The sequence below is a fragment of the Manacus candei genome, unplaced genomic scaffold (genome assembly GCF_025592945.1).
Source record: "Manacus candei isolate 608988 ecotype Guabito, Panama unplaced genomic scaffold, ASM2559294v1 h1tg000002l, whole genome shotgun sequence".
NCBI lineage: Eukaryota > Metazoa > Chordata > Aves > Passeriformes > Pipridae > Manacus > Manacus candei.
Genome location: NW_026138050.1, coordinates 10,468,690 through 10,494,915, shown reverse-complemented (window position 1 = coordinate 10,494,915; position 26,226 = coordinate 10,468,690). Strand labels below are relative to the sequence as shown.

Sequence of the window (26,226 nt, the reverse complement as noted above, 5' to 3'; positions counted from 1 at the left end):
TTCAAGTCAGTTTTGTCTCCTCTTTACTTAAGAGACATTTCAGACAAATCTGACCTTCTTGTCCTTATTTATAGTTTTGATTGTATTTTTTTCTGAATTATCCCATATTCGCATTTCTTATTAAAGACAAAATGAAGGTATTTAGGCACCATATGTGGGAGGATATGGATCATTTTTCCTAAACTTACTCTAAAGCAATAAAAGGGAGAGAAAAAGAAAATGGGTTTGGTTCTGCCAGGAAGAAAATTAAATGATCTCAATCCTTAATATGCTTTTCATTCCATGCCTCTCAGTGGGAAGTCCCTTACTGTATGTCTAGGTCTAGTTTTTTTGGTTTTACCAGAGGTAGCAGAAAACCTACTAAGCTACATTGTGCTTGTTCTACCAGTCTTGTGGATGCTCATTTATATAGCAAGGCAGTTTGGGGCCTGAAGGGTTAAGAGGTTAAAAGTGTGGAGCTGGGAGAAGAATATGGGAAAGGGATAACAATCTCTGCTGATAGCAAACCAGTCTGGCAGCCTTCACCCTATAGAGGTTTTTTTTTTCCAATTTAACTTCTTAATGCTATTCACATTCAGGTAGTGGCTTTGCTCTGCTCTCCTCTCTGCTTCATAGCACAGCATTCACTTCTTCCTGAATTTATATCCTTGCAGCTCCTGTGGGAAAATCATTTGGTAACTGATTCCAGCTTCAGAATTAAGCAGAAATGCTGCAAGTCACATGATACTGCCTGTGGGTTCTCTCTTTTTCCCTTTTTTCACAATGTCTAATGCAGAGTGATCCTTAGTCATATTTAGGAGGAAACCTATTCATTCCAAAGAAACATCAACCACTTAAGAGCCGATTGGGTAAACAGTAAACAAATGATTCAGTAAGGATCACCAGAGAATATATACTCAATGTTTCCTAAAAGTGGCTTTATCTTTAAAAGGAATGTGAATTACAGTAGGGGGAGAGACCTTTTATCTCCCAAACTCTGAAGATTACTTCATTTACTGCTTACAGTTCCTGTAAGCCCTGTAGATCTGTGCTGATAGAGTTTCTGTGAAAGACTCTGTGCCTTCTTTGAAGTGATTTGGTTCAGCTGGTTTTCTAAGTCAGCTTTTCATGGATTTCAGGAAATGCTTGGGGGAGGGGAGAATCACTTTCCCATAATGCAGGTGACATTTTACCAAATCAGGCATCTCAAGTCATTCAGTTGCAGCTCTGTGGGGCACTCTTTTTGCATTTTATGAGCAGAGAGAAACAAAACTAAGTTTTAACTTTCTCTGAATGCAGTTTAGCCACTAGAAATGATAGCTGAAAATGTAGAGACTTATGCTCTCTGGATCCTGTCATGGACCCAAGCCATAGGTTCTTTTAAGTATCAAATCTGTGCACTGTAGATCACCAGGAGTTTAAGACAGGAAAAATCTTTTTTAGGTCTAGGGAATGTCTGCACTCTTGTAATTTTGTGTGTGTTAATTTTCAAAGAGAACTAAGCTGTCCTTTCCCCAATGCACCATAATGATGAAGTGTTCACAGACTTTTAAATTGTGTGAACAGCATTTCTGGACAGCTTCATTTTTCCCCTCCGAGATTCATGGGGTTTGGTTACATCAGGCAGCAACCTCTTCTTGCTCAGGGCCTTGTATCTTTTAACAGAAACAAGGTAAAGCAGAGTTGGTGCAATTTGCTCAGCCAAGGGTTTGATTCATTTTATCAAAAACTATGCATCACTATAGAACACATTGTTCCTGCTCCCATGAATTTAGAAGACCGTTAGATTCCAGGGCAGATTCATCCTGAGTGCATTTTCTACTTGCTTGCATCTTTCTATTGTAGGCTTTTGAGGGCAGGAATCCTCTGCCTGCTGGACTAAGACAGACTACTTCAGTAGGGCAAAGAGCAGGACCACGTGGAGACCTGTCTGCAGTTACAGAGGTAAGCAGTTAAAGTTTGTCAGCAGGATAGGTATGAGAGCCTTTAAAACTGAAAACAGAGATGCTATGTTTTTTTTAAAAACCGTCACAATAAAGTTTATTATGTTAATATCATTAAAAATATTATAAAATAATAAAACCTTCTGCTTGGCAGAAAAATTATGCCAGGGTTTTAAAACCCCAGGTTTGTGCAAACAGTTTTTGTAAACATAAGAAGTCAAGTGTTCAGGTTCCATCCCAAAATACAGTAAATTGCTACAAAAATAAGTTTGCTCACTGTCAAACATATTTAAAAACCCAGGACACTGGATTTCATTACACATTTCTCACGTGTCCCTACGCAGTTAATGCTGTACTTATATCTGAAATGGAAAGGATTTCAGATAGTCCTTTAAAACGGGATTGAGGGGGATCTGGTTTAAGTTCTCTCCTCCAAAAGTCTTCACGATGCTCTTCCGGCAGAGCTCCTGCAGCGGCTGCACCCGGACCTTGCGCAGGGGGGTAACCAGTACCTTCCTCGGGGAACTCAGGTAATGTTCCAGCAGCTTAAAAAGGCAGTCAAAAGTCTCTTTGCTGCCATCCAGGCTGAAACGACCGGTCTGGAAGTTAATCCGGATGCTGGTGGGCCCAGACGCAGTCTTAACACTGATGGCAAAGAAGCAATTCTTTTGTGTGCTGTCCCTGATGAGGAAGGTGCCCTCGGGCTCAGACTTAAGCTTCTCGTGGGCCGCGCTGACAGACAGGGGTCCCCAGTAGAAGCCGCAGGCATCCAGGAGGCTGCTGGCTCGGGTGATGCTGCTGAAATCCGCCTGGGAGCGGAAGGTTCGGAAGTGCGTGTTGCCCTGTGCCTGCACAGTGCCGGGGCCGTGCAAACCTCGCGCCTGAGAACGATCCCGTGCCGGAGGGTCAAGTAGCCGTCTTGGGTCTGCTCCAACTGCATTATCTGCTGACACCTTGCTGTGCGCTACCATCCTACAGCCGAGAGCAGCGGATGCGGTCTTCCATAGCGTCAGCGGCTACGGCGGGGCAGCTTTCCAGCAGCTATTCTGAAACGCCAAAGAGAGACACCATGTGAGATCCCCAGAGGGAAGCGGCTGCAATCGCTGAATGACCCAAGTCTTCCATTGATATGCCTCCCACCCGTTATAAAATAACAAAATATTCATTTTCCAAGTTACACTGGGCAAACAACTGCTTGCATTCTGACAAGATTAACAGTCTATCGCTATGGCAAAGCCCAAAGCTCCAAAAATATTTAGCAAGGATCATTAACAGCTACAGAGGATGATGCAGTTTCCCTGCTATGAGCCCACAGAAGGGTACCAGGGCCTACTGAGTCGAATGACTTCTCAACAAGAAGTTATCTTGTTTACACCCCATCCGATTCTCAAGTTTTCAGAGAACAAAGCAACAAAGTTTTACAACTGAATTTCAACAATTTCTGAATTTACAACAATTTCTCTGTCCCTCCCTCTTTCCCTTCCCCAATGTCAGAACTCAGACAATGTCGTTATTTGTTGCACTGTGTGAAAAAGAGAAAGTGAGTGAAGGGTATGTTTCCGGATAATTGGGGAAGAAGGTGCGACTAAGTGTAACTTGGAGAGGCAGGCTGTAACACGGCCAAGTCACACAGCAATCCTAAAACTATTTTCCTCTCCCCTGTTAACCTGAGGCTCAGCTATAAAAGGCAATTTCCCATTCCCCAACTTTCCCTTGGGACAGCAGTGCTACAACCTCACTAGCGTATACAAGGCAACCTCTGTGAACCCTTAAAGCATTACTCCGCAGTCTCTCTCTTTTCTGTATTACATGCACTTTAAGTGGCCCAATCTAAATTGCTTCCTATTGATATATCTTTCAGCATGAGGGACTAAATTCATCCCTCGTGTTACTTCAAAGGAATTAGCAGTGCTGCACCAGGAATGAGTTTGGCCTGAAATGTCTGCCTCTGACAGTGTGGTTCAATACATCTCCGCTGGCTGCCTTGACCTTACTGGCAAGCATAGATTTTAGGATTTATCCCTATAGTCAGATATAGATCTGCAGCAGCAGCTTGTGAGAAACCTTGAAGTATTCTCAGAAATGAATCCCTCAGCCATCTTACAGTTCAGAGTAACATGCTAATGAGGATTTCAAAGAAAGTACGCAGCTGGATTCCTGTCTGTGCTAATTTAACAACTTGAGGAGGTAATATGACCTAAATGAAACCAAACATCAAGCAGCTAAGAGGGTTATAAAATCCTCATGCTGGCAAACAACATGCTGAAAGTAGCACTGGGCTTGCTTTGCGTAGCAGAAGGAAACTGATGCCAGTTTTTCCAGTTTCTGGGCCAGGATTATCGCTCAGTGTTTAAAGTTAAAAAATTTAATTTCAGGGCAACCTGGGGAGAAATAATCACTAAGCCAGAGGTCTAAAAATCAAAGGGCTCCCTAGCAGAAGTCGTAGAGAGCCAACAGAGAGTTTGGGGTGCCTTTCCGAAGGGCACGGAGCAAACAGGGGACACGCCAGATTTCAGAGCCCGAAAGCCCGGGCAGCGGGCTGGGACGAGGCCCCGGCGGCCGTGCGGTCACTCCGTGCGCTCCGTCCCGGGGCTGCCCCGGCTCTCCCCGCTAGTGAGGGTCCCTGGGCAAGAGCGCTGCCGCGCAATACCCGCTGCGCTTTCGCTTTATTGCTTGTCCCGATGTTTTATACCAGGCACGAGAGCTCCGTCTGAACACGGACACTGAGCCAAAAAGGCAAGGAAAAAAAATCCAGAAACAACCAAACCAACCAAAAAAAAAAAAAAAAAGAAAAAAAAATTAAAAAAAAAAAAAGGCAAAGACCCCTGAAGCCACCGCGCTCCTGCACAACTGGCAGGACTCTCCGAAATGTCCCCTCTCCTGGCTGCGGCGCAGGATCCTCTCGGTGCACGGCGCGGTTGGCGAGGACCCCCTGGCAAAGAGACCCCCCATTACCTCGGGGCGCCGTGGGTGGGGGCCGTCCCCGGAGCGCAGCACACGCTGCTAGTCCTGGTGCTAGTCCTACTCCTACTCCTAGTCCTGGTCCTGGCCCCGGCGGCCGGCCGAGCATCCTCCGCGGGGGGCCCTGCCTGGCGCCGCGGCGAGCCGGGGCTGCCGCGGGGCGGGCGGGCAGCGGCTGCTCCAGCGCTCTGAGCCCGCGCATCGCCGCTGCTTTCTATTTAACGGGAGGCGATGGGCTCGCACGGCTCCTCCCCTCGCCTTCTCGGAAAACACGTGGTCCCGCTTCACTTTCGCTTTCCCAGAGAGTCTCTCCCGGTGGCCCCGAGCCAGCGGTGGCACCGCTGCGGAGAACACCCCGGGCTCCCCGCCCCGCCCCTCCCATGGAGCTGGTCCCGCTCGCCGGGTGACCCCGCTTCTCCAAACTACGTCTGGGTTTACTCTTTTTTTTTTTCGTTTTTTTTTCGGTCAGGCGGTACTGGCGGGAGGTGCTGCCGGGTAGTCCCGAGCACCAGAGCGCTCTGAGGCCCCGGGGAGGAGAGGGGACACCGGAGGTAGGTGATGGATGAGGCTCTGACTGGCAGTCAGCTCAAAACGCGGGAGGAGGGGAATGGCAAGGAAAGCAAGTAAGCAATCAATATGGGAAGTTTTAATGTGCTGCTCTCCTCAGAGCTAACAGGTGGACAGAACAGGTGAGAGGGATCAGTGTATAACTTGAATGTCCAAGAAAGGGCAAAAAAAATAGAGCAATAATAAAGCGAGAAAAACATTCAGAGAAGCCTATAATCCCTCTACTGAGAGGACTGTAAAGATGTTACGCTGGGGTTTGAGTTCTCAAAGCAGAATTTCCCTGGGGTTTTCTACAGGGTAATCAGAGTTAAAAGTTCAAATCCCAGCTGTATTTATAACCTTGCCAGCAGCCAGTGCAAGAGACTTGGGATGCTGTTCTGCTTGCCCAGAGGGAGATTTTAAACCTCAAGTACCAAACCAGTGTCTTATGTGCTCCCTTAAGCAGGCCCAGTAAAGTATGCTTTTTCCAAAGAGCTTTTTTCTTAAAGTAATAACCAACATGTTTAAAAGTCCAGGAAGTTTCCCCGCAATCAACATGTTTTGTGACAATGAAGAGGAAATGTCTCTGTCAAACAATTAAGGGGAGAGGGGCTGGAAAGGCCTTGTGAGTTGTCCTTTGGGATGAAGTTGAGGGAATGTATGTCCTGCTTGAACCTGAATATTCTTTTCAGAAGTCAGTGTGGTCACAGACTGACTTAACCCAATGGCAATATAGCATCCTACACTGATGTGCAGCCAGTGTACAAGAGGTGAACTTAGAAATTTCTGATGATGCTTTAGCCACCAAGATTTAACTGCTTAGTTCTGTCATGCATAGTTGTCATGAATGTGGAGAAACAGAGCTTGCCATGAATTTTAAGATGTTGCACAGAGATTCACTTTGTGCTTAGAATACTCTATCAAACAATTTTTGAGCAACAGAGCTTTAGTCAATGTTTGGCATAAGCAGCTGGGGGAAGATCATCTGCTTTTCTGTGTAAAACAAAAGAATGAAGCAATGGTGGAACTGAAACTTACTTTAGAATTTGAACATGCAATAGTGAGAAGTGTTTTGCCACTATTTGCTTGCGTAGTGCACTCCATGCTGCGAGCAGATTCAATGGCTGGTTTGATGTTCATGTTCAGACAGGTAATACAACCAGGCTTTGCCCTTAACAGCTACTTAGGCAAAACAAAGTCCCCTTCCTCCCCTCCACCCTTCAAAGGAAAGGGTTTTGAAGTCCTTAATTCTGTCAAGATAAAGTATATCAGAGCCAGAAGTACAGCTGAGATCCTCTAACTCCTCCCTAGCCCCCAGGCACCCAGCCAGGCTCCCTCCCTGCTGCTGCACCCTTGGCTCCTGCCATCACTGTGGCTGTAAGTGGGAGCACGGCAGGGCTGCCACAGTGCTGTGCATGTTTCTCAGATGAGATGGAGTTGGCTGAAGGCTGCTGTAGATGTGCCAGGAAAGCTGTTTCACTCTCATGTAATTCGTAATTTTGTAAGATCACAGGGGAAAGAAAGATCCTGCAGGTGCACATGCAGTCTGTCTGCCATGCACTCAGTAGTGCAGCTGATGAAGTGTCTGTCCAAAAAATCGTCTTCATTGAGCAAGAATGTGGTAATAATATTCAGTTGCAAAGCTTCAGAACTTGGCAAGGCTCGAATGGGCATGTTAACTCCCAGTTGCTGAGGAGAGTGATGGAGTGAGCCTGCCAGCTCGGACACCAAAAGCCAAGTGTGTCAGGCTGCTGCTTACAGAGTTTGACACCATCTCTATGTGAATCACAGTAGAGTGGTCCGGGGGGCTCCATAAAGTGCCTTGAAAAGGCTTGCCCAGGAGAAGTGGCCATCAGCTGTAATATGTGAAGGACACTTGCACAGTGAGTGTAGTTTTTGTGACAAGAAGAGCTGGGGTTTTAGATGTTCCACAGACTGAGCTTTCTTGGGATATCTTCAATTATACCCACTCATGTTTCATTTTTGCAATCCCCCATTCCTCTCCTCTTTCCTTTCTTATTCCCGTCCTCTTTCCTTTCTTACATCCACTCCCTCAGCTTCAAACCCTACAATGTGGGCCTTGGGAAGAGCTCCACGCCGGCAGGATTGGATAGTTACTGTACCCAGTAGAGGGCAGTGCAGAAATTTGGAACCGGTGCAGAGCTGCTGGACAGAGCCCATGGAGAAAGATCTCTAGAAAGGACTGAAGCTGAAAGCACAGCTGCCAGTTCAGATTATTCTGATCTGTGCTCTGTCACTCAAAAAGCAGTTGCTTTTTGCAAGGTGAATTAGACTTAGGGTCTGTTTGGTAAGTAAAGCTTTCTGTGTGAAACACCTACTTTTGTCTTCTTCACAAAGTACCTTTTCACGTGGAGAAACAAATTGTGTTCCCTTTCTTCCCTGCTAATGGTCTCAGAAAAGCAAAGCAAAGTCTCAGAAGAAAGAAAATTATCCAGAGACATTATCCCATCTTTCTTTCTCCCTTGTTTCCTGGGGCAGCAAAGTAAATGCTTTCTATCAGTAAATCTCCAAAAGCTAGAACAAAGAACAAACTCAGCTTTTGTTAAAAATAGAAGCCCTTACCCCTATTTTGTAAGTACTGTTTTGGAAGATGACAGAAAATTCAGAGGAATTGCTGGGCATTTGTACAGCAGGAGCAGGGCTAGAAACAGGGCAAAGGGGAGAGGGAATCTGTTAAGAAAGCACTAGGGATGCCAGGCAAGGTCTGCCCGGTGGCAGCAAGGGAAAAAACATGGGTCTGAAGATGGTTTTGAAGGTAGGAGAGTACAGTATCTTTTGGGGTACACAAGACATTTTCCTGTTGGTTAGTTTGCTTTCCAAACCCCACACTTTTATCACTACTAGCAGCAGTGTAATGCAGACAGAGCTTCCTTTAGTTATGCTCCAAGCCTTTCCTCACCCTGTGAAACCACCAAGAGAGAGGAGGTTGTGGTACCAGGTATTGTATTCCCCAGTATAAATTCCATTATGGGGCAATCCACACCCTGCTGAATTCATCCCCACTGCAGGGACAGTCCTCTGGGAAAGAAAAAAAAAAACAAACCTGAAAGGCTTAGAAAATCAGCAGGCACTCCCCATTTTAGCCTCTTCCTAACTTTGGAGAACAGAAGCAGACACCGATTCTGTTGTGAATCTGGATTAATTGGCAGGCCAATGCATCTGTGGAATAGCATGTTGTTTAGAGTTTTGTTTAGTAAGTGGGTGATCAGTGTGGGAATTTAATATGGAATTGCTATTTTCTTGGAAGAAGAGTTCAGTAAACAGGGTCACATATTTTTCAATAGTGTTTTGAGGTTAGAGGCTCTCTTGTGCTTATACTGTAAATGGTAGCTCTTATGTGAATGTGCTCATTATCTAAACTGATCAAATCACCAACATCGTCTTTAAAAAAGGGAAACTGAAGCACCAAGAGATTCAGTGATTTGCTTGAAGTCACAGAGAGAGATAGTCTGCAGTAGGGCTAGGAATGGAACATAATTCAGGTCTTCAGAGCCCCATACTAGAAACTTAACCACAATACCATCCTTCCTGTTTTAGTGGGTTTTGTTTTCTTCTCCAGAATCTGAATTTTCATTTAAACGAAACCCTTGAAATCGGAATTCTTTGATTTTGCAAGTAAATTAGACACCACACTGTCTCTGAGTCTGCTTTCAGAAGCAGTGAAACCAGCAGCACTGAGTGAAGTGTGAACCTCTGTCACCCACTTTGATTAGGTTTTAGGGTCAGAGTTTGATGCATTTAAATGGGACGTGTCCAAAAGGTGTAACTACTGTGACCATCTCCCAATTCCATACTATCCATTCAACAATTTTCTAAGTTAAGAAGTAATAAAGTGGACTTGAGGAATACAGCTCATCCTCTTATCCTTTTAGTCAGTTTTTCCAGGTAAAATGACTGCAGAGATGACTCACTTTACACTGATACCACTGAAGAACAATGCGTGTCTGGCACAGTTGTCAGTCACAGCAGACACGTCATTATGCCAAGAACAAAATACACTTTGAGGAATTCACCAGTCTTCTATTATCAAGCCTTGATAAGCATCTACCTAGACAAGCGTTAACCAGTTGATAAAGAGGTAATAAATTCTGTCTGAACTGGAATTTGTGCTGTTCTGCAGGAAATATACAACTCAGATGCCATCCAGTTGGGATGGACAATAGGAATTTGGTTTGTCTTCCTAAAAGGATCACTCTATTAGTTGTTAGGAAGTTCCAATGGCTAGAATGAAAAACACTGTGTTTTGGAAGTTAAGCAAATTAATCTTAATTGTGTACTAAAACTGAGTAACAGCTGAGCCTCTCCCTCTCGTCAGCTCCCTGGAATAGTCCATGTTGTCTGAAATATTTCACTGTAAGAGATAAACTGGAAGAGATAAATGCCATGTTTCAAATAAGCAATAAACTAACTGTCTAAGGCTATGAGGGAAGTTTCTTTCTAGGCTGGCTATTCTGGAATTGTTTATTTTAAATTATGCTAGCTACTTTTTCAGGGGTAGTTAATGCTGGTTTCCCTGAGCCCAGACTAAATGGATCTTGTCTGATGTTTCAGTGGAAGCTCTTTGTAGACATTAACCAAGTCAAATCAAGATTCGATTTAGCCTTATGAATTCAAATGCTGAGCAGTTAACCACACAAAAATGTGGTTTGGGCTTTCTACATCTCGGTAGTTTAGACATCTTTCTTGGTAATTAGTTGAGTGGGGGGAAAAAAAAGGAAAGTTTCAAATTGTTGGCAAAAGTATTGTGAAAGGGCAGCCTGCTTTCTGGTTGCTTTTTCATCTGAATGACAATTCTGTGTTGCTGGATTTTGTGTGTGTGTGTGTGTGTGTGAGTCTATATGTGCATACTCCACAACTAATGAAGGAACTGTGGATCCCTAAAAATAATGTTGGTGCTGATTCCAGAGATAGCAGGGTGTTGTTCAGGGCAACTGCAGCTTTTAATACTGAACTGGATATGTTAAAGTAGGAGCATATAAAGTTTGGCTTCCAGATACACTTACTGGACTACAGAGGTTTCAATGCTGGCTGGAGGAACACAGGCACTGAATTTCAGAACCTGTTGCTAATTTTATTCCAGTCTGGCTGAAATAAAGCACCTCAGTGATCCTTTCCACACCGAGCCAGTACACTCTGCTCCCTTTCCATTGCCTCCCTTGCTGCCCTCTCTCCCTTGCTTGAAGCCACACTCTGTGTTTCTCCCTGTTCTCATGTCTTTTTGGATCCCAAGCCCATGAAAGGAGAGTAACATGGCACAGGATTGATGCTGAACTGTGCTGTGGGTTTTGGAGACCAGGTTACTGTTTGTACATGCAGTTAGGGTCCTCAGGCATTTATGGATCCATGAAATATGGGAAGGGAATTCTGACGGTAAAGAGTGCAACAGGAGAGGTGGTAAGCTTTGGGCAAAATTTATTTTTGAGTGGGAATATTGAGGATACCAAAAAAAATCAATTAATAATGAAAAAAGGTCTCCAGTGTATCTTTATTACTAGTTTAATGGTATCTTTACTCTCTGCTTTTATACTTTCCCATTCTTACAGGCATTTTCCACCACTTCTTTTCCTTTACAGTGCCTATTTAGCTTCTCCTGAATGATTTACATGACTACAAATTTTCATTTGCTGCTGCAGGTGGACAGTGTTGATGCTCCTTCTGGTGCTCCCATGAGTCCATCTACTCAAACCACAGGCAAATGCTGTTCTTCTACTGAAGTAAGTCAAGGGCTGTGGAATCAGTTTCTAATGCATTTTATACATGGGCATAATCAACACAGGAGGAGATTTTCATGGTTGGGGTGAGGTGGAGGAAATGACTCAAGTATTCCCTCACCTTTGGTTTTCACAGAAATTGATTAAAATTCATTCTTAATATGGTCAAATGGATGCAAATCTCAGTTCTACTTCCTTGAATGTAGAGAGATTCTGTAGCCCAAATTAAAAGGAAAAAAGTGGTCTTCTTGAAGTGAAAAAAGTGCTGCTATAGGAGACACAACTAGCACAGAGGAAGTTGAGAAATCAGAAGGTGGTGGCATAGCAGTCTCTTGCAGCTTCTCATCCAGATCCAGGTGGACAGTCTTATTTCTTTCACAACTCACTGAGACCCTTTCAGATTACTTGGTTGGACTTTTAATACTTGAAGCCATCAAGCCTGGATGACTAAACCTGAATAAATCACTACTAATACTCAGCCTTGAGAAAATATCTTTCATGGGCATGATTTGCTGCCCTCTGTATTTCTGCTGTGATTCTAACCTATCTTAATTGACAGATCTTTTTTACAGTTGCAGTTTCATCTCAAATCATACACCACCAAACTCTTAGGATGATGGAATATATTAGGTCCTGCAGAATCTAATAACACCTATACCCAACAAATAGAAACTACTGAATGTGCACCTTCTATTCTACTGTACAGATAGATGCTATATAGAGTTTATTATTGTCTTATGGTCTTGGCTAGTTATGTAACACGTCTACAAATATCTAGGCAAGAAATAGCTAATGCGAATTTTAATGTCTCAGTTTTCAAAGTACTGAGAAATTATCCAGATTTCTGTTTCTCCTCTGTCCTTGGAGAAAAGAGGTCCTGATACGTGGGTCAACAGTTTTCTTCAGAGTACAAATATTAATTCCTCATTTGCCAAGAAAAGAAAAGGAAAAAAAACTCACCATAATTGCTCTTGTGGAGAAAGAATTGGATTTTTTTTTCAGACATTTTCCCTCTCCAGATTTATTGCAAACCTCAGCCAGTTTTACATGTGAACTCAATAAGCTGTGTTCAAAATAGATTAACTTCACCATGCTCCAACTCCAGGAAAATTTCTAGGAATCAGGAGAATAAGCTGACAATTTCTGACACGAGACAAAAAGTCCTTTAAATGTAGAATTTTTGGCATCTGTTGTTAAAATGGTAAATTACAAACATCATCTAACGGTATTAATGAAGCATTCTCTAATTTTAGAAACATCTATATCAGTTACATACAGACCTCACCACACATGCTTTTGGATTAATTAAGAAGAAATATTACATTATGTAAAATTAGTGTAGCTTTGCATGCAGGCCTTGATGTCTCCTAACAGTAAATTAGGTAATTAAGAATATGAAAGTGGGAAGAGTGCCCAGCCTGGAGGATTTGCTTCAGGAGTTCTGGAGATCTCACTGAGTTGCTCTTGCAGGGAGGTTTTGCTGTCTGTGGTGACTCACCTTCTAAGGGCCACTTTGTCCTCTGACAGTGTGAGAAGTCTTACATTCACTTATCTTAGGCTGGAGTGCTGATGCTGTTTTTCAATTGCAGGTTTATTTCAGTTCATAATAACGTCAAAATAAAATGCTGGCGACTGTCTGATGAGTCTAAAGGAGGCCTTGGACTTGGTTACATAAATTGAATTGAGCTTGCCAAGGTGACCTTCAAAACCTTCTTGGACGTATGAGGAGTGACATGTGATGACCTCAAACCACAAGTAATTCTAATACAACTTTACTCACAGAAAATCCTTTTGGGAAGGTGAGTGGAGCTATTATAGGTGAGCAGTTTAAATTTGTACTTCTCTTTAGTTCTTTACTCCACCTGTCCTGTTCTGGCTCTGTCTTATACTATTGGAGTATAGACTGAGTAACCTCTCAGTTTTTGTAGCAGTACCAAAACTCTCTCCATGGTTTTCTGGGTTTACCTCTAAACAAAATGATCTGTATGTTCCTGGCATTACAGCCTCAACCAATATAAGTTACTGCAGCCTTCAGGTGATTGCTAATGTCCTATATATCTAAGCTGAAGTTCCATAATTAGATTTCTCTAATCATCAGTTTAAAAATTCAGATTAGCTGGGTGTTGTCAAGAAAAAGCAGATATAATTCTTCATATGCCAAGTGTTGGAGCTTTTACCCTCAAGAACTTTCATAGGCAAACAGATGAAATTAAGCACCTCTAGCAAGAAATACCAATACACTGATGAATGTGAATTTAAACACTGATCTCTCTCTCATCATTTCCCATATAAATAGGTCTATATCCTCTCTCCCTGAGTCTATAAGGAAGGGTTAAAATACTAACAGGGAGTGTGGATTTTGCAGTTAGTCAGCCCCTTTGTAATGCTCATACAGTGCTGTGCCTTACCCGTGGTGAAGGTGGAGCAGCTACAGACAAGGCCCTGCACATCCTGAGGTTTGCTGAGCTCCAGAGCCCTGCCAGGCACCCAGAATTCCTGGGTACATTAAAAATGCTCCAGTATCTTCCCAAGTCCATACTTACAGACTATGCTGTGGTCAGGAGGAAATCTTTAATGAGTTTAGATTTCTTGGCTAAAGACTTGGCAGGAGTTTCATCAGAGCCCTTATGAAGATTTCCTGTTACAGTAGCATATAAACACAGGAACAACAGTACAGTGTCTGTGTTCTTAGGAAGGTTCTCAGGATTTTTTTCCTTTGTTGTGCAGGTGAACATTTTGTTCTGTGGTCTGTGCTGGTGCTTAATTAGGAATGTGATAGATATACTGTGGCTATAGCAGGGTGCAAATGTGACTTCATGTTAACCTTGACTTCTGCAACCAAAATGCTGCAAAAGGCAGTTGGGCAAAGATCTCCAAGTAGATGTTTTTAGTAAAATGGAAAAGCAGGATTGCACCCAGAATAGAGCAGTGGCGTCCAGACCTTAACTTCACTGCTAAAAATAGCCTGGTTTGGAAGACAAAGACATTAAAAGCTCCCTTCTAGATACATTTATGTTACAAATTTTGAGCTAGCTGAAAGGATACTGCCTAACACCTCCAGTTTCATTCTGGCTTTTCATTCCTTGTATATTTTATCCTTACTTTCCTAGTGTCCCATTTTCCCCTGGACAGTCACTGACCACTGGGTCACAGACCAGGGGAGCCCAGGGCAGGGTTGTGCCCTGTGCCAGGGGAGCAATGCCTAGAGATCCCTGCACTGGAGGGTTCCAGGTGTCCAGGCTGGAAAAAGTAGCTTGCCTGATTCAAGCACTGGATAAAAGTCCTGACTTCTTGCTTGCTCGTGGATCATACTAAAAATAGCTCACCACTGATAAGTGTGCAATATATAATGTGTTATTCCAGCAGTAAGCTGAATAGCATTCCACACTTTTCCTCCTCTGTTTCTCTCTGATTCTATGAAATTTCAACAAAAAACTTAGTCCAATGCACACACACACACACAAAAGAATACATTTACTCTCAGTGGCTGCATTTACCATCAAAGTTGGTAACGTTTCCTGAAATGGGTTTCTGATCCCCCTGAAAGGCTGCGGGTTTTTCTTCTTTTTTTCTTTTCTTTCTTTTTTTTTTTTTCAAAGGTTAATTTCAGGGAAACTGAACAACACACATGAAACTGTAAAATATCAACTGTGCAGATAAACTGTGGTATCAAGGGCGTAATGTGTGTGACCTGCCTCCAGTTCCATGAATTCCAGTGAATTCCCAGTTTCCGCTAGGGTGGCAGGCAGATCTGAGTGTGGCTATTTTCTGTTAATTTTGTGCCAGCACGTGGTTGTGATGGTGGTAGAAGAGTAGGAGGAGTGTGATCTGGGGAGAGAGGGAAACACCAGACTCAGACTGGGGAGGTAACCCATTGGGTGTTACAGAGTCACACTCACTGAGTTGTTTCAGGTCACAAATGAATCCCCTTCATGTGACAGACTCGCTGCAGAAAATACCAAGAGTGGCACAGCCTACAAAGCTCTGGCAAATAGATCATCTCCCATGATTCATGCAGCGTCCTTTCTCTACTCTGCACATGGTGAGATGTGTACTTGAGATGTGTACTTCAAATGTGTACTTGAAAGGCAGGGCTAAAGCCAAATCTGGATTTAAAGAATGACCAGCAAGAGAGTTTTGTGCAGCATAAGAAAGAAAAACTGATCCCGAGTGTCTGTAGCTGCCAACATAGACTGTCAAAGCAATTTTTTACTGGATGAACTGCATGTTTGTACTGGTTATTAGGAGGCTTTCCTCTCTTAATTTCACTCATACCTTAGCTCTGAGACACTGAGAGCATCACTGCCAACTTCCCAGAAGTCCTGTGGCTGATTCTAATTTGCATGAACTTTTCTGCCTACTGCTATATGCAGACAGAAATGGGTCCAACAGAAATATTTTCTTGGTTTTATGTTTCTTTCCTTATCTCCTTCCAGCCTCTTTTTCAGGGCTGGGGAAATATGACAGATGCCTGTACAGGCAGGAGATCTGGGAGAGTCTGGGTCATGGTGCTGTTTTCCACTGGGTTTACTGCCCCAAGGAGCACTCCATGACTGGAGACAAGTCCTCATCAGCAGGAATTTAGCAGCCATTCCCCTCTGAAAATGGGATTCTGGTGCAGTCATGAGACCCCATCACTCTTCCAGAGAAATATTACCCCATTTCCTCTTCTGTTCTCCTAATTAGCAGTCTGCACTTCAGTGCAGCAGAGACCACAGCCTTCCTCCCATCCTGTACACTGGTGCACACACTGCACCGATTTCATGTGGTTACAAAGCCAAGAACTAAAAAACTGGGCAATATCAGATTTACATTTGCATATGCAACCTGAAATCTGCCCACTCACACATTTGTGCACCGAGTGACACAGGGGTGCTGGGGAAATGTGTGATCTTAACTCTCACAAAACTAGGACACAACTGGCAGAAAGGCAAGGAAGGTCCTGTCTCAATTTTAAGGGCTGGAATTTGCAAACAATTACATTTTTTTACCATAGATTCCTATAGAGAATTCTGTATTTTACAAAGAAGAAACTTTACTAGCATTCCAGAATGTTTTTCTTTTTTTACAAACTTACTGTTGTTTTAATTAAGTTAATTGTCAGGAAGATAATGTGTTGAATGTGGGAGAACAGGACTCTCCCAGGTGCTGAATGTGGAGATCACTGAGTTGGGGCAGGATAGGCTGGCAGAACTGTGGTCCCCCTGCTTTTCTGGATCTTTGAGCTCCTGCCTTACTTAAAACTAATGATGAGACACCAGAATTGGTCAAATTTTGAAGTGCTTTTGTGCTGCTGTAGCTGCCTGTGCTCACGCTGGTTTCTAAACAGACGAGCTGCAAAGCCTGTGTGCAGGTCAGGTATGACTCAAATTCAAGTGGATGGAGAGAGGGAGGTAGAAGAGCAGAAGGGGCACTATTTCTTCCATCTGAAGTGAATAGATAAAGAAACCTCATGAAAACAACGCTAAACATACGTGGCCTTTTGGAAAGTGTCTCTGTACAGATGCATCCACAACATCTAGAGTGATAAAATCACCTCCTGAGCTGAGTCGAATGGCATCGTTGAAGTAGAGCTGTAAATAAAAGTGGTAGGCGGTTTCCTGCTAAAACTCCCCTGCATGTCCAAGAACCCACTGTGACTCAGCCCTTGCAGTCACTGGGAACTCAGGGCAGACACCCTTTACTAGTTGGGTAGTTTTACTTCTCCTTTTGCACCATACCAAGAGGGGCTCCATTCATCCCTGGATGGACAATATGACCCATAATTTTTTGTTGTCTTAAGGTAATGATCTCACACTAGACCCAACAAGACTGTTCAGACTTCTTGTCTGATTATCAGTGACCTGCAAAATTATCTGTCTGCTTGGATCTTTCATGTGCAAGTTCTTGGGACTTGCATTCACATACCTTAACGAGGCTCTTACCTGCATCTCTTCATGGCCTAAAAATCAAATTTTTGTTGCTTTCATTTCATGTGCAAGAATGTGATTCTGTAATCCACCATTACAGGTGTTTACAATTATAATACTCAGGAATAACTTTTTTTTTATTATTTATTTTGAAGAGTATGTGTGTTAATATGCTGAACAGGAGACAATTGCATATTTGCATATGATACATTTTCCAATGTACTTACTGTTCCTTTACTGTTCCTTTAAAGAATTAGCACCTTTGGAAAGATGAACTGAGCTGGAAGAAGCTATGCCCTTGTTAAAATAACAGCAGTAGCAATGCCTAGTAGCTTTTAGGTCAGTAGCATCCAGAGTCTCACTTCCCCTAGAATATTTTATGTCTGAAGCTGTCAGATGTCATTTTAGTCCTCTGGGCTCAGAGTTTTAGAACATCCTTTGCCATTGAGATAATGCTCTTCCTGGTCCATTTTGAATTTGCACAGACAGTTGCCTTTCCACATGAAAAGTTCAGTACACACACAGTTTTAAACTTGGCATTGGCCATTAATAAAACAGGTTTGGGAGATCTGCAGGTTTCCATGAGCTGACTTAGAACAGGCTGTTCTTTCTTTTCCTCTCTTATCCCATACAATATTTATTCTGCTGTTTCTTTCTTTTCTCTTTCGTTTCTAGCCTGGGTCCTCTCTTCCAGTCCACAGTCCTTTTCTCTGGTTTTTTTTTTAAATTTATTGCACTCCCTCTATGCTAGTCCCAGCTAACTCCTTATTGGCTTCTTCCATAATACTGCTGGAAGTTTATCCCCATCTGACCTTCCTCTGTGTGAACAAATCCCAATGTCCTAGGTTTAAAATTTACTCCACTCTAGGTTTTTTCTGCTTTCCAGCCCAATGTTTTATAATTGCCCCTTTAATTTCTGTTTAATATCTCTTTTAGTTTCAAGATGCTCTTGTCTTTTGCTTTCTTTCTGTTATATTAAGTATACTTCGGACAGGTTTTGTTTTTGGTTTTTTTTTCTGAGAATTAAGTCTACTTTCTCCAGAGTTTTCAGTTTAGTGTCTGAAGGTTATCAGTGGTTCCTTGTTAGTGAACTTCCTTTCTGGGAAGTTCAGCCTCCTTGTATTCTGACTCAAGTCATTAATCGAAGTCGATTCTTTTTTTCTTGCAAATTCCCATAACTGCCCTCCTTTCTTCTCTCTTCTCTTCCTCAATCCCCTCCAGTGCCCCCCACAGCAGGGCACTGCTTTCTGAAAGACACCCAGTTGCTTTTCCCCTTTTTGCTGCCCTTACAGAGGTGAATGGTGGAGGACTTGGTGTGTTTTGAAATCCTCCCATCTGAAAAGCAAGAGTCAGGGTTTTCACAAAGTGCACCCAAGGAGGGGATATCCAAGGAGCTGATGCCAGGAAGGAGCTCAGATTGTTGTGGAGCCCAGAGGGAACTGAGGGGTAGGTGGCACTGGGGAGCCAAAAGGCAGGGGCAGTGCTCAGAGTGCCCAAGGCTTATGAGAGGGCAGCTCTGCAGTGACTCCAAGCAGGCAGGAATCCCAGAGGGATTGTAGACCAGGGTTGTTCTGGCAGGGAGGGGATGCTCTGGCGTGGATATTTTAATTTTGTGAGAAGAAAGGCAGCTCTATAGAGAAGAAAGAGGTTTAGGAATGGGTTTGGAGAAGTGGGGTAAGGGCTGTAGAGGACACCAGGTCCAAAGACTGGGAGAACTGATATCAGTGGGTGGAAGTGTTGAAGATGTGGTATTAATGAGGGGACTCAAAGGCAGGAGGGCCTGGGGCTCATCATGGGTGCCATTAAATGGGATCCTGGTTTGGGGATTGAGGACACACAGTGACCTGCCACATCCCCCTTCCTCCCAATGGGCTGCTGTAAACCCCTTTCTCATCTACCAGAAATACCAGAAATAGTATGTCAGTACATAGTACATCCACTTCCAAATAGAAGGTTTAACAGACAATCTGATATCCACACTAAATAATGATTTAGTGTGACCAGAACTCTCCTCCTCCACCTCCTCCTCCTCCACCCCCACATACTCTTTTTCTTTCAGTATATTAGTACTTAAGGAAAATTATGGGGCTATGTGGGTGGTGACACTTGTACTCCACAAACATAGGGTGGGTGCTGAGATCCTGCCTTCTGAGAAGAACTCACCAGAGTGACCAGTGAGGGCAGTGAGTGGGCAGAGCCCAGGCTGCTGCAGTGATGCACCTCAGCATCCTGCAAGGGGATTGCTGACTGTGGCTCTACCAGGACAGCCTGTGCCCACATCAGGGAGGGAAAGTGCTGCACCCTTACTGGTCATAGTGAGTCATTTGCACCTTCTGCTACATCTGGCATGAATTTCATTCGGAGTTACTCTAGTGCATCATTATTTTCAATAGTTCCTTCACCAGAAGCTGGAGCCACAGAGGTGAAAATAATTACATTTACCAGAATCTGTCATTGAAATTGGCAGCTAGTTCTCATTAGAAACAAAACAATCTGGTTGTGAACAGCACTGAACAGTACTATTCAAGTGGTCACATGGGGAGTAAAATTATTCATCAGAAGTAATAAAGATAATATAATTGCCGGGTATTCAAGTACACCTGCCTGTACTTTTCCTCTGTGTAAGTTGAAATCAAACAAGGAAACAGTCCTTGGGGGACAAATCCAATTAACTGTGAAAAAGAGGAATTTACCAGAAGACTAGCCAGCCTGTTTTAATTTACAGAGAAATTTGTGTCACTCTTTTGTCTGTATGTAACACTGTGTGCAACATAATGCTAAGTGTTAGCTTTAAATGTGCTTTTGTACACAACCACCTTGGATCACATCCATGGTTTTGGCCTCACCCATACTGTGAGGCTGCCAATGTCTCTTTTGGCCATCCAGATTTGTGTCAATTATTTAAAACTACAGTGTCCTCAAATAATTAGAAAACTATGCTGTAAATTCCTGGACTACTCACAGGACATATGCTGCCTTCATATACACAGATTTGTTGAGGCTTGGAAAACTTTCCACCAGCACTTTACCTCAGTGTCTTCTCTGGGTTTTTGTTGTACACTTATTGAAATAGTTTACAGGGACAGATTTAATAGGAACTTGGACTCAGCTCTTCAAAGGAGTTAGGAGAAAAAACTGTTTTACTTGCACAATGTGCCTGTTAGATACAACTACAAGGACTTTCTGCTATAATAGAAAAGCCACACTGAAAAACAAGAGAAACAAAGATAGCCAGAGCAACACTCAATTTGAATTGTGTCTGTTTATATTTGAATGCCTTGTTTGGAGGAAGTTCTGTTTTTACCTTTAACACTATGCAAGTTCATACAAAAGTCAGTTTAATTTTAGTATTACTCAATTTCCAAAGAAATCATTTGGTTTTTTGTTTAGAAAACTTACTGCCAAGCCCCCTCTGCTGGAGGGAAAACTGTGTTTTCATCCCTGCATGCTGAAGACATCTAGTGAAAGAATTCCAGCTTTTTACTGTGCAAGTAATTGCAAACTCAGAGTTCACAAGATCTTTACTATCTTTCTGTAATTATCTATCATTATCTGTCTTGTATAATATGTCTATGCAGGAAACAGTGAAAATCTGACTCCGAGAAGCACACATGCTTTTCCAAGGCAATTCAAACTGCAAAGACCTGCTTTGCTTATCTCTCAAATGTGACAAGAGAAGCTTGCTGGATGAACAACAATACTATGTGCTGGTTAAACCACATTCATCATTTGTGTATGACACAGCCTTTTGCAAGGACCAGCTTTATATTTACAGATCAGGAAATAGGCCCAGCATGGATTTCAGTCCTGCTCTGGAACAGATTGCCTGGTGACCTTGCACTATTTGATTAGGTTAAAAGCCAAAAAAGAAATGTGTCATGACATTGAGCATTGTCCAACAAAACTGGAACTTCCTGAGATAAAGTGTTGGACCTGTTTAAGGTCCTCTGTGGTGCACTTTGAGTTTCTTTCAAAGGAGATCCAAAGCAGCCAGTATTCCATGCAAGCAGCCAGTAAGGAACTACTGCCTATAGATATGTGTCTGAAGCTTTTCCCTCTGTTGAGCTTGTTCAAAAGTTGATCTTTGAAGACTGGCAGTCCTTTAAAAAGGGAGCAAGCCAGGAGAGCATTGCTGGAGCAGCTGATTAGTACTTAGAAGATTCTTCAGTATGTGGAAAAGTGAGATTTGTGTCCCTGCTTGGCAAAAGGGCAGTCAAACTTCACTTTCTCCCTTTCTGAAAGTTGTCTCAGCTACTAAGTAGCAGTCTCTTCTCATTGAGAGGGAATGAGGAGTATTTGTTAGCCAAGAGAGACTTGGAGCTTAACAGCTAGAGCACTCACCTACGAGTGGGAAACACTGGATTCTGGTGACTGCTCTAAGTGCTGGTACATACAGTACATTAAACAGTTCTTAGATAAGCTACATAAGTGGTATTTGAGGCTGAGACAGAATTCGGTGGGTCACCTCTCTCAATTCAATGGTTAAGGGCAAGTCCCATTCTTTCTGCAGGTCAATGGCTCTTGAAGGCCTTTCTGTGAACTAAAGAAAGTTCCCAGGAAGACCAGGAAGTGTTTCCTTCTACAGGCTTATGGTGTGAGGTCATAATTTCAAAATGAGCTTGACAAGCATGTCCTTGAGTCCCTCTTTGCCAGAAAGGGGTTTGAGCCTGAATTTCCCAAATTTAAGCCCAAAGTACCCACATTCCCAGAAAAGATCTCACTGGCAAACTGTTGCATAAAATTGATGAGGTTTAAAAGATGATGGTACACCTTTAAAGAAAGTGTTTCTAATGAACTCTCTGAAGGGGTGAGAACTATTTCAAACCCCTATTATTTCATTCAGTTTGATAAAATACTGACAGTTGTTCCATGAAAATCAAACTGTAGCAACACTGAGGAAAGGAAAACCATGCTGAATTGGTGTTTTATGTTTAAAAATAGCTTTAAAAATAAAATTGTATTTCACATGAAAACATGAACTAATTAAAGTTTCCTAGAATATACTGTAGTTACAGCATGTATCCTGGTGGGGTTAAATGAGTATTCAGTCCTAGCTGCAGTAGACAATAAATGTTAAATTTAACAACAGGTTTGGAGTAGAAAGAAGTTTAAGTAGCCCTGAGTTCCAGGGAATTTAGAGAACCCAACCCATGTTTGGAAATTGATGCCCAACCTCTTTGCTCACAGGGGAGAGGGTTAAATAAAAGTTGTGTCAGTTCTTGTGTATGCAACATTTTGTGACTATGCTACAACTCCTGGCTGATGAAATGCAGCTGCATCACCTCCCAGGTGTAAGTCATCTGTTGCTTTATAATTGCAGTGCAATTAGGAGTTCCCTTTCCTTTTGAATTAGAACTTTATTGCAGGGTCTATGCACAGTGAAGGAAGAGAGGAAGGGGGAAAAAAGGTAGCAGGAAGTACTTCAGCCCCAAGCAGTGGGTGATGAGACAGCTCTGCAACAGGAGGAGGCATTTGGACATGCTTAGATAAACCTCAAGAGTTTCTAGCTCTGCAATCTAGACATCTCATTGCACCTTCACAGGGCTCTTGTGCTCCTATGATCAGAGCTAGTCTACTTCCAGAGGCCAAACTGTGGCCAACCAAGCTGTAGCACTTAATTAAAGCTGGAAAAGGAAGTAGAAGCTCCCTCCTGCCTCATGGGACAGAGGACTGGGGCTGACCCAGGATACAACCTGCCACTTTGCAGAGGCCTTTTTGTGCAGAGCCTGCTCATTTCTTACCATCTGAAATGCACAGTTTTCCCATTTATACCGAGCTGCAACACAAAGACACAACTTTAGAGCTATTAAGTTGAAGCATTACATGTTCAGACATCTACAGGTAATATAAAGTGTGAATGAAAACCAGTGAATTGAACATGATAATGGAAACTTGTTCTTCAGTATGAACCTGCGTGAGATACAGCTACCAGGAAAGATAAAAGCATTGCTCCTTAAAGCATCTGTCTGTAACTGTGCTGATGAAAAAACTAACAACAGTACATTCTTTTATACTCAGGTACCAGGACTTTAACTGAGCTTAATGCAAGACTACAGACATTGAGGACATTGGAAAACATGCAAACTGTTTGGAATTCAAGGACAGAAGTCTTCCCCAAGTCTGTGAGTAAGAATTTCATGGCACTGCTCCTTTTATGACTTACATGTACTCTTTGTTATCAGTTTGTAACACTCCACAGCTGTGTGACGAAGATTGCAGAAGTACTGGTGGGGGGAGCTTTACTGTTTCACATCTGGGAAATGCAGCCTTTAGAAGGAAATGCATCTATCTATTGTACAGATCAAAAGATGAATGAAAAAGATTTTCTAATTACTTTCGGTTCTGTTTTCTTTGGCTGGAATTTCTGTTTTCCCCAGACAATTAGGTGTCCAGCCAGAATCCAGGGTAGTACAATGACATTTATAAGAAACAGAAGGGAAAGTAGACACAAGCAAAAGGGATGTTCACCAAACACTGCCAGCTTTGAGTAAAATGTGGCACTATTTAAATGAATGCTCCTGTGACACTGAACTTCAGAGATCTTCTTAATAAGGACTGTTCCTCCCAGCCTTGCTTTTGCAAGTCACTAGTTACCAGTACTTGGGCTGATACCAAAGGAGCCCCAAATTGTGTAGCATTTTTCAGAAGACACTGTGGACCCTTCGTAAGAGGAAATACACCCTTCAGTCAGAAGAATCAGTGATTGATTCAGAGCAGTGCTGGTTTTATAAGCAGCATATACTATTATTTATCTGGGCCAGCCAAAGTATTTTGTGAACTCTATCCACATTATCCTGCTGAATCTAACCTAGATACCAGAATGCTTAATTTTACTGGGCAGGGAGGAGCAGTGGAACTGGAGAGTGACTGGGGCCAGCCCAGTTGCATTTGAAAAATGTCTGCACTAAGCTATTAATTCCTCCATTAATTTGATTAACTGTTGCTGACCAACCTGGATGGAGGTAAAAAAAGGGGCCTGGAGAATACTTTTGCTATTGCAAATACCCAAGTATTTGATTTCACAGAAATGAGTGTAAAACAGATTGCATTAAATGAGAGCATGAATGCAATACTGACTGTGCTTCAGCCTCCTTAGCTGCACTGATGAGTGCTGGAAGCTCTTGTGGTCTGGAGTGGACTGACACACCACTGAGTTCCCAGCAAAGGAAGAGCCAGAGGCACCAGGATGCAAATAAATCAGTGGCCTGTGTCAAACAGTGGGGTCAACTGCTCAGTTCTCCCTCTGCCTTAAAATCTATGAAAACAACAAAAATTAAAATACCTAACCCACACCTGTTAGGGTTATTAGTAATCACAGTATTATCTTTATAACAGTCTAGATAATGTATAGGCAAATCAGAGATATCTGTAGATAAGAAAAAGAAACCAATATGTGCCTTTCACTTTCACCCTGTATGATTTCTCATAAATGAAGCTGTAACCGGCAACGGAGCCCAAGGACTCCGATGAGCTTTGCCTTGCAAATCTGAGGTCGTGCACTGCCCTTTTCTGTTCTAAAGTGTCTATTGTCTGAAATTCATATTGGTTCAAATTGCAGCAGAGCTACAGCTCTTCAAATGCTCCTGTGCAAACTTTGAAATGACTTGAATGTAAGTGCTCGATGTTTGGAATGTCTGAACTCCAAAGGTGCAACCAAAAATGTGCACACACTGTCCTGCCAACTCTGCACAGTCACTCTGTGCTGTGTGATGTTTGCATGGATGTTAGGCACCATCTGCACTGAACTGATGTCTCCTTCTTGGCTCTTAAAGTATTGACAGTTTCTATTTTGAACAAACAAGCACTGATGGCTTTTGCAATAGAGTGCACTACTGCAGGTCTGGTTTTGTGGGCTTGTCAGGTTTTGAAAATAGGGTGTACTGGGTTTGCATTTATCATTCATTGCTGCTTTTCATGACAAGCTGAAAGCTTGTGCATTTTTGGCTTCAATATTTTTTAATCCCCAAAGAGTCACTTTTTGGTTGTATTTGAATTTCAAGTCTCAGTTTTGTTGTTTAGTTTGAAGGCTTCCCTATATAGAGCTACATTTAGAAACAATCGTTGTGTTGCACAGCTATGTAAATACCTTTTAGCCATCTACAAAAAGTCATATATTTTTAATTCACTGATAAGTGTTTAAATATATTCAGGTACATAAGTGGTTATATAGTTGCCTCACTGCAGTCTTCACACAACCACTAGTTCAGTAGAAAGGTCAGGTTATTCAACATAAAAAGTTATTTTAATATTTTTCCTGGAAGTAGGTCCTTTTCACAATTTCTTTGTATGTTCCTCTGGTTCATGTTGTTTTGCTGTTTAGTTCATAGCACAAGGTCTAAAGTCTCATGGAATGAGGGGATTAAAATCTTGGAGCACCAGTAGATTTATTTAACTTAACAAAAACTGAATACCATCAGGTGCTCATGGATCAATTGTCAGTGATGGCTGTTCAAGACATTGAATGCCAACAATAAAAGTCTGACCTTCATTCATCAAATTGATATTTGACCCAGCATATTCTGAGCTGAGTGGAGAGAGATGGGTCTTAAATAGAGAGCTTCAATACAGTGCTTTATATAAGGTGCTGTACAGACTGTAAACTAGAACCTGTGATTAAAATGACTTAAATCAAGAGGTGGAGGCAGTTTGTGACATTTTAATGTCAAATTATATTTTAAAATGTGGCATTTCCATATGGGTCATAGAGGTTTTTCTAAGATGAACTGATGATATGCCTCCCCATTGGTTCATGCAATCTCGTGTCTTTTGATTATTTTAAGAAAAGCCTGAGAATGTGAAAACATGCTTCAGCAATTATACACCGAGTGTTCTGGTTTAGGAAGAACTCTGTGATTTTATTTGACATTTTATATCTTCTCTTAGACCTATGAAAATAGGCCTTGTATAGCCTGTACACTGGTATGACTTTAATCCAAAACTAACTTTCCAACATTCGTTCATTCATTCATTCATTCATTCACGCCAGTAGTGGGGGAGCAGGCTGCTATTTGTAGGGGTATGGCAGTAAATCCAGGCCTGTAACTACTTCTGGCTTTGAACCTTGCTTTACAGAATGAACACCACAATGTAAGAAAATGAAAACTCAAGCTTCTTTAGGTCCCAGTCCACCTAAGTACATAAAAACATGTAAGTGCT

At 42.5% G+C, this 26,226-nt stretch overlaps 1 protein-coding gene and 1 long non-coding RNA gene across 2 annotated transcripts; one reads left to right on the top strand and one right to left on the bottom strand.

Annotated features, from left to right (window-relative positions):
* Positions 1-1,992: 1,992 nt before the first annotated feature.
* SOCS1 (suppressor of cytokine signaling 1) lies at positions 1,993-5,063 on the bottom strand. Its single transcript, XM_051779672.1, has 2 exons — positions 4,878-5,063; positions 1,993-2,968 (listed from the first exon to the last, which is right to left on the bottom strand). The coding sequence occupies exon 2, from the start codon at positions 2,891-2,893 to the stop codon at positions 2,279-2,281; it is 615 nt and encodes a 204-aa protein (XP_051635632.1). The 5' UTR covers positions 2,894-2,968; positions 4,878-5,063; the 3' UTR covers positions 1,993-2,278.
* A 108-nt stretch (positions 5,064-5,171) lies between these two features.
* Positions 5,172-25,145, top strand: LOC127467602 (uncharacterized). Its single transcript, XR_007903225.1, has 4 exons — positions 5,172-5,434; positions 11,024-11,164; positions 12,751-12,979; positions 23,089-25,145. It is a non-coding gene; the product is annotated as an uncharacterized LOC127467602 (long non-coding RNA).
* The last annotated feature ends 1,081 nt before the right edge of the window (positions 25,146-26,226 follow it).

Bases quoted from the DNA above. Each gene is read 5' to 3' on its own strand.
- SOCS1 (XM_051779672.1), bottom strand. From the start codon at position 2,893: ATGGTAGCGCACAGCAAGGTGTCAGCAGATAATGCAGTTGGAGCAGAC.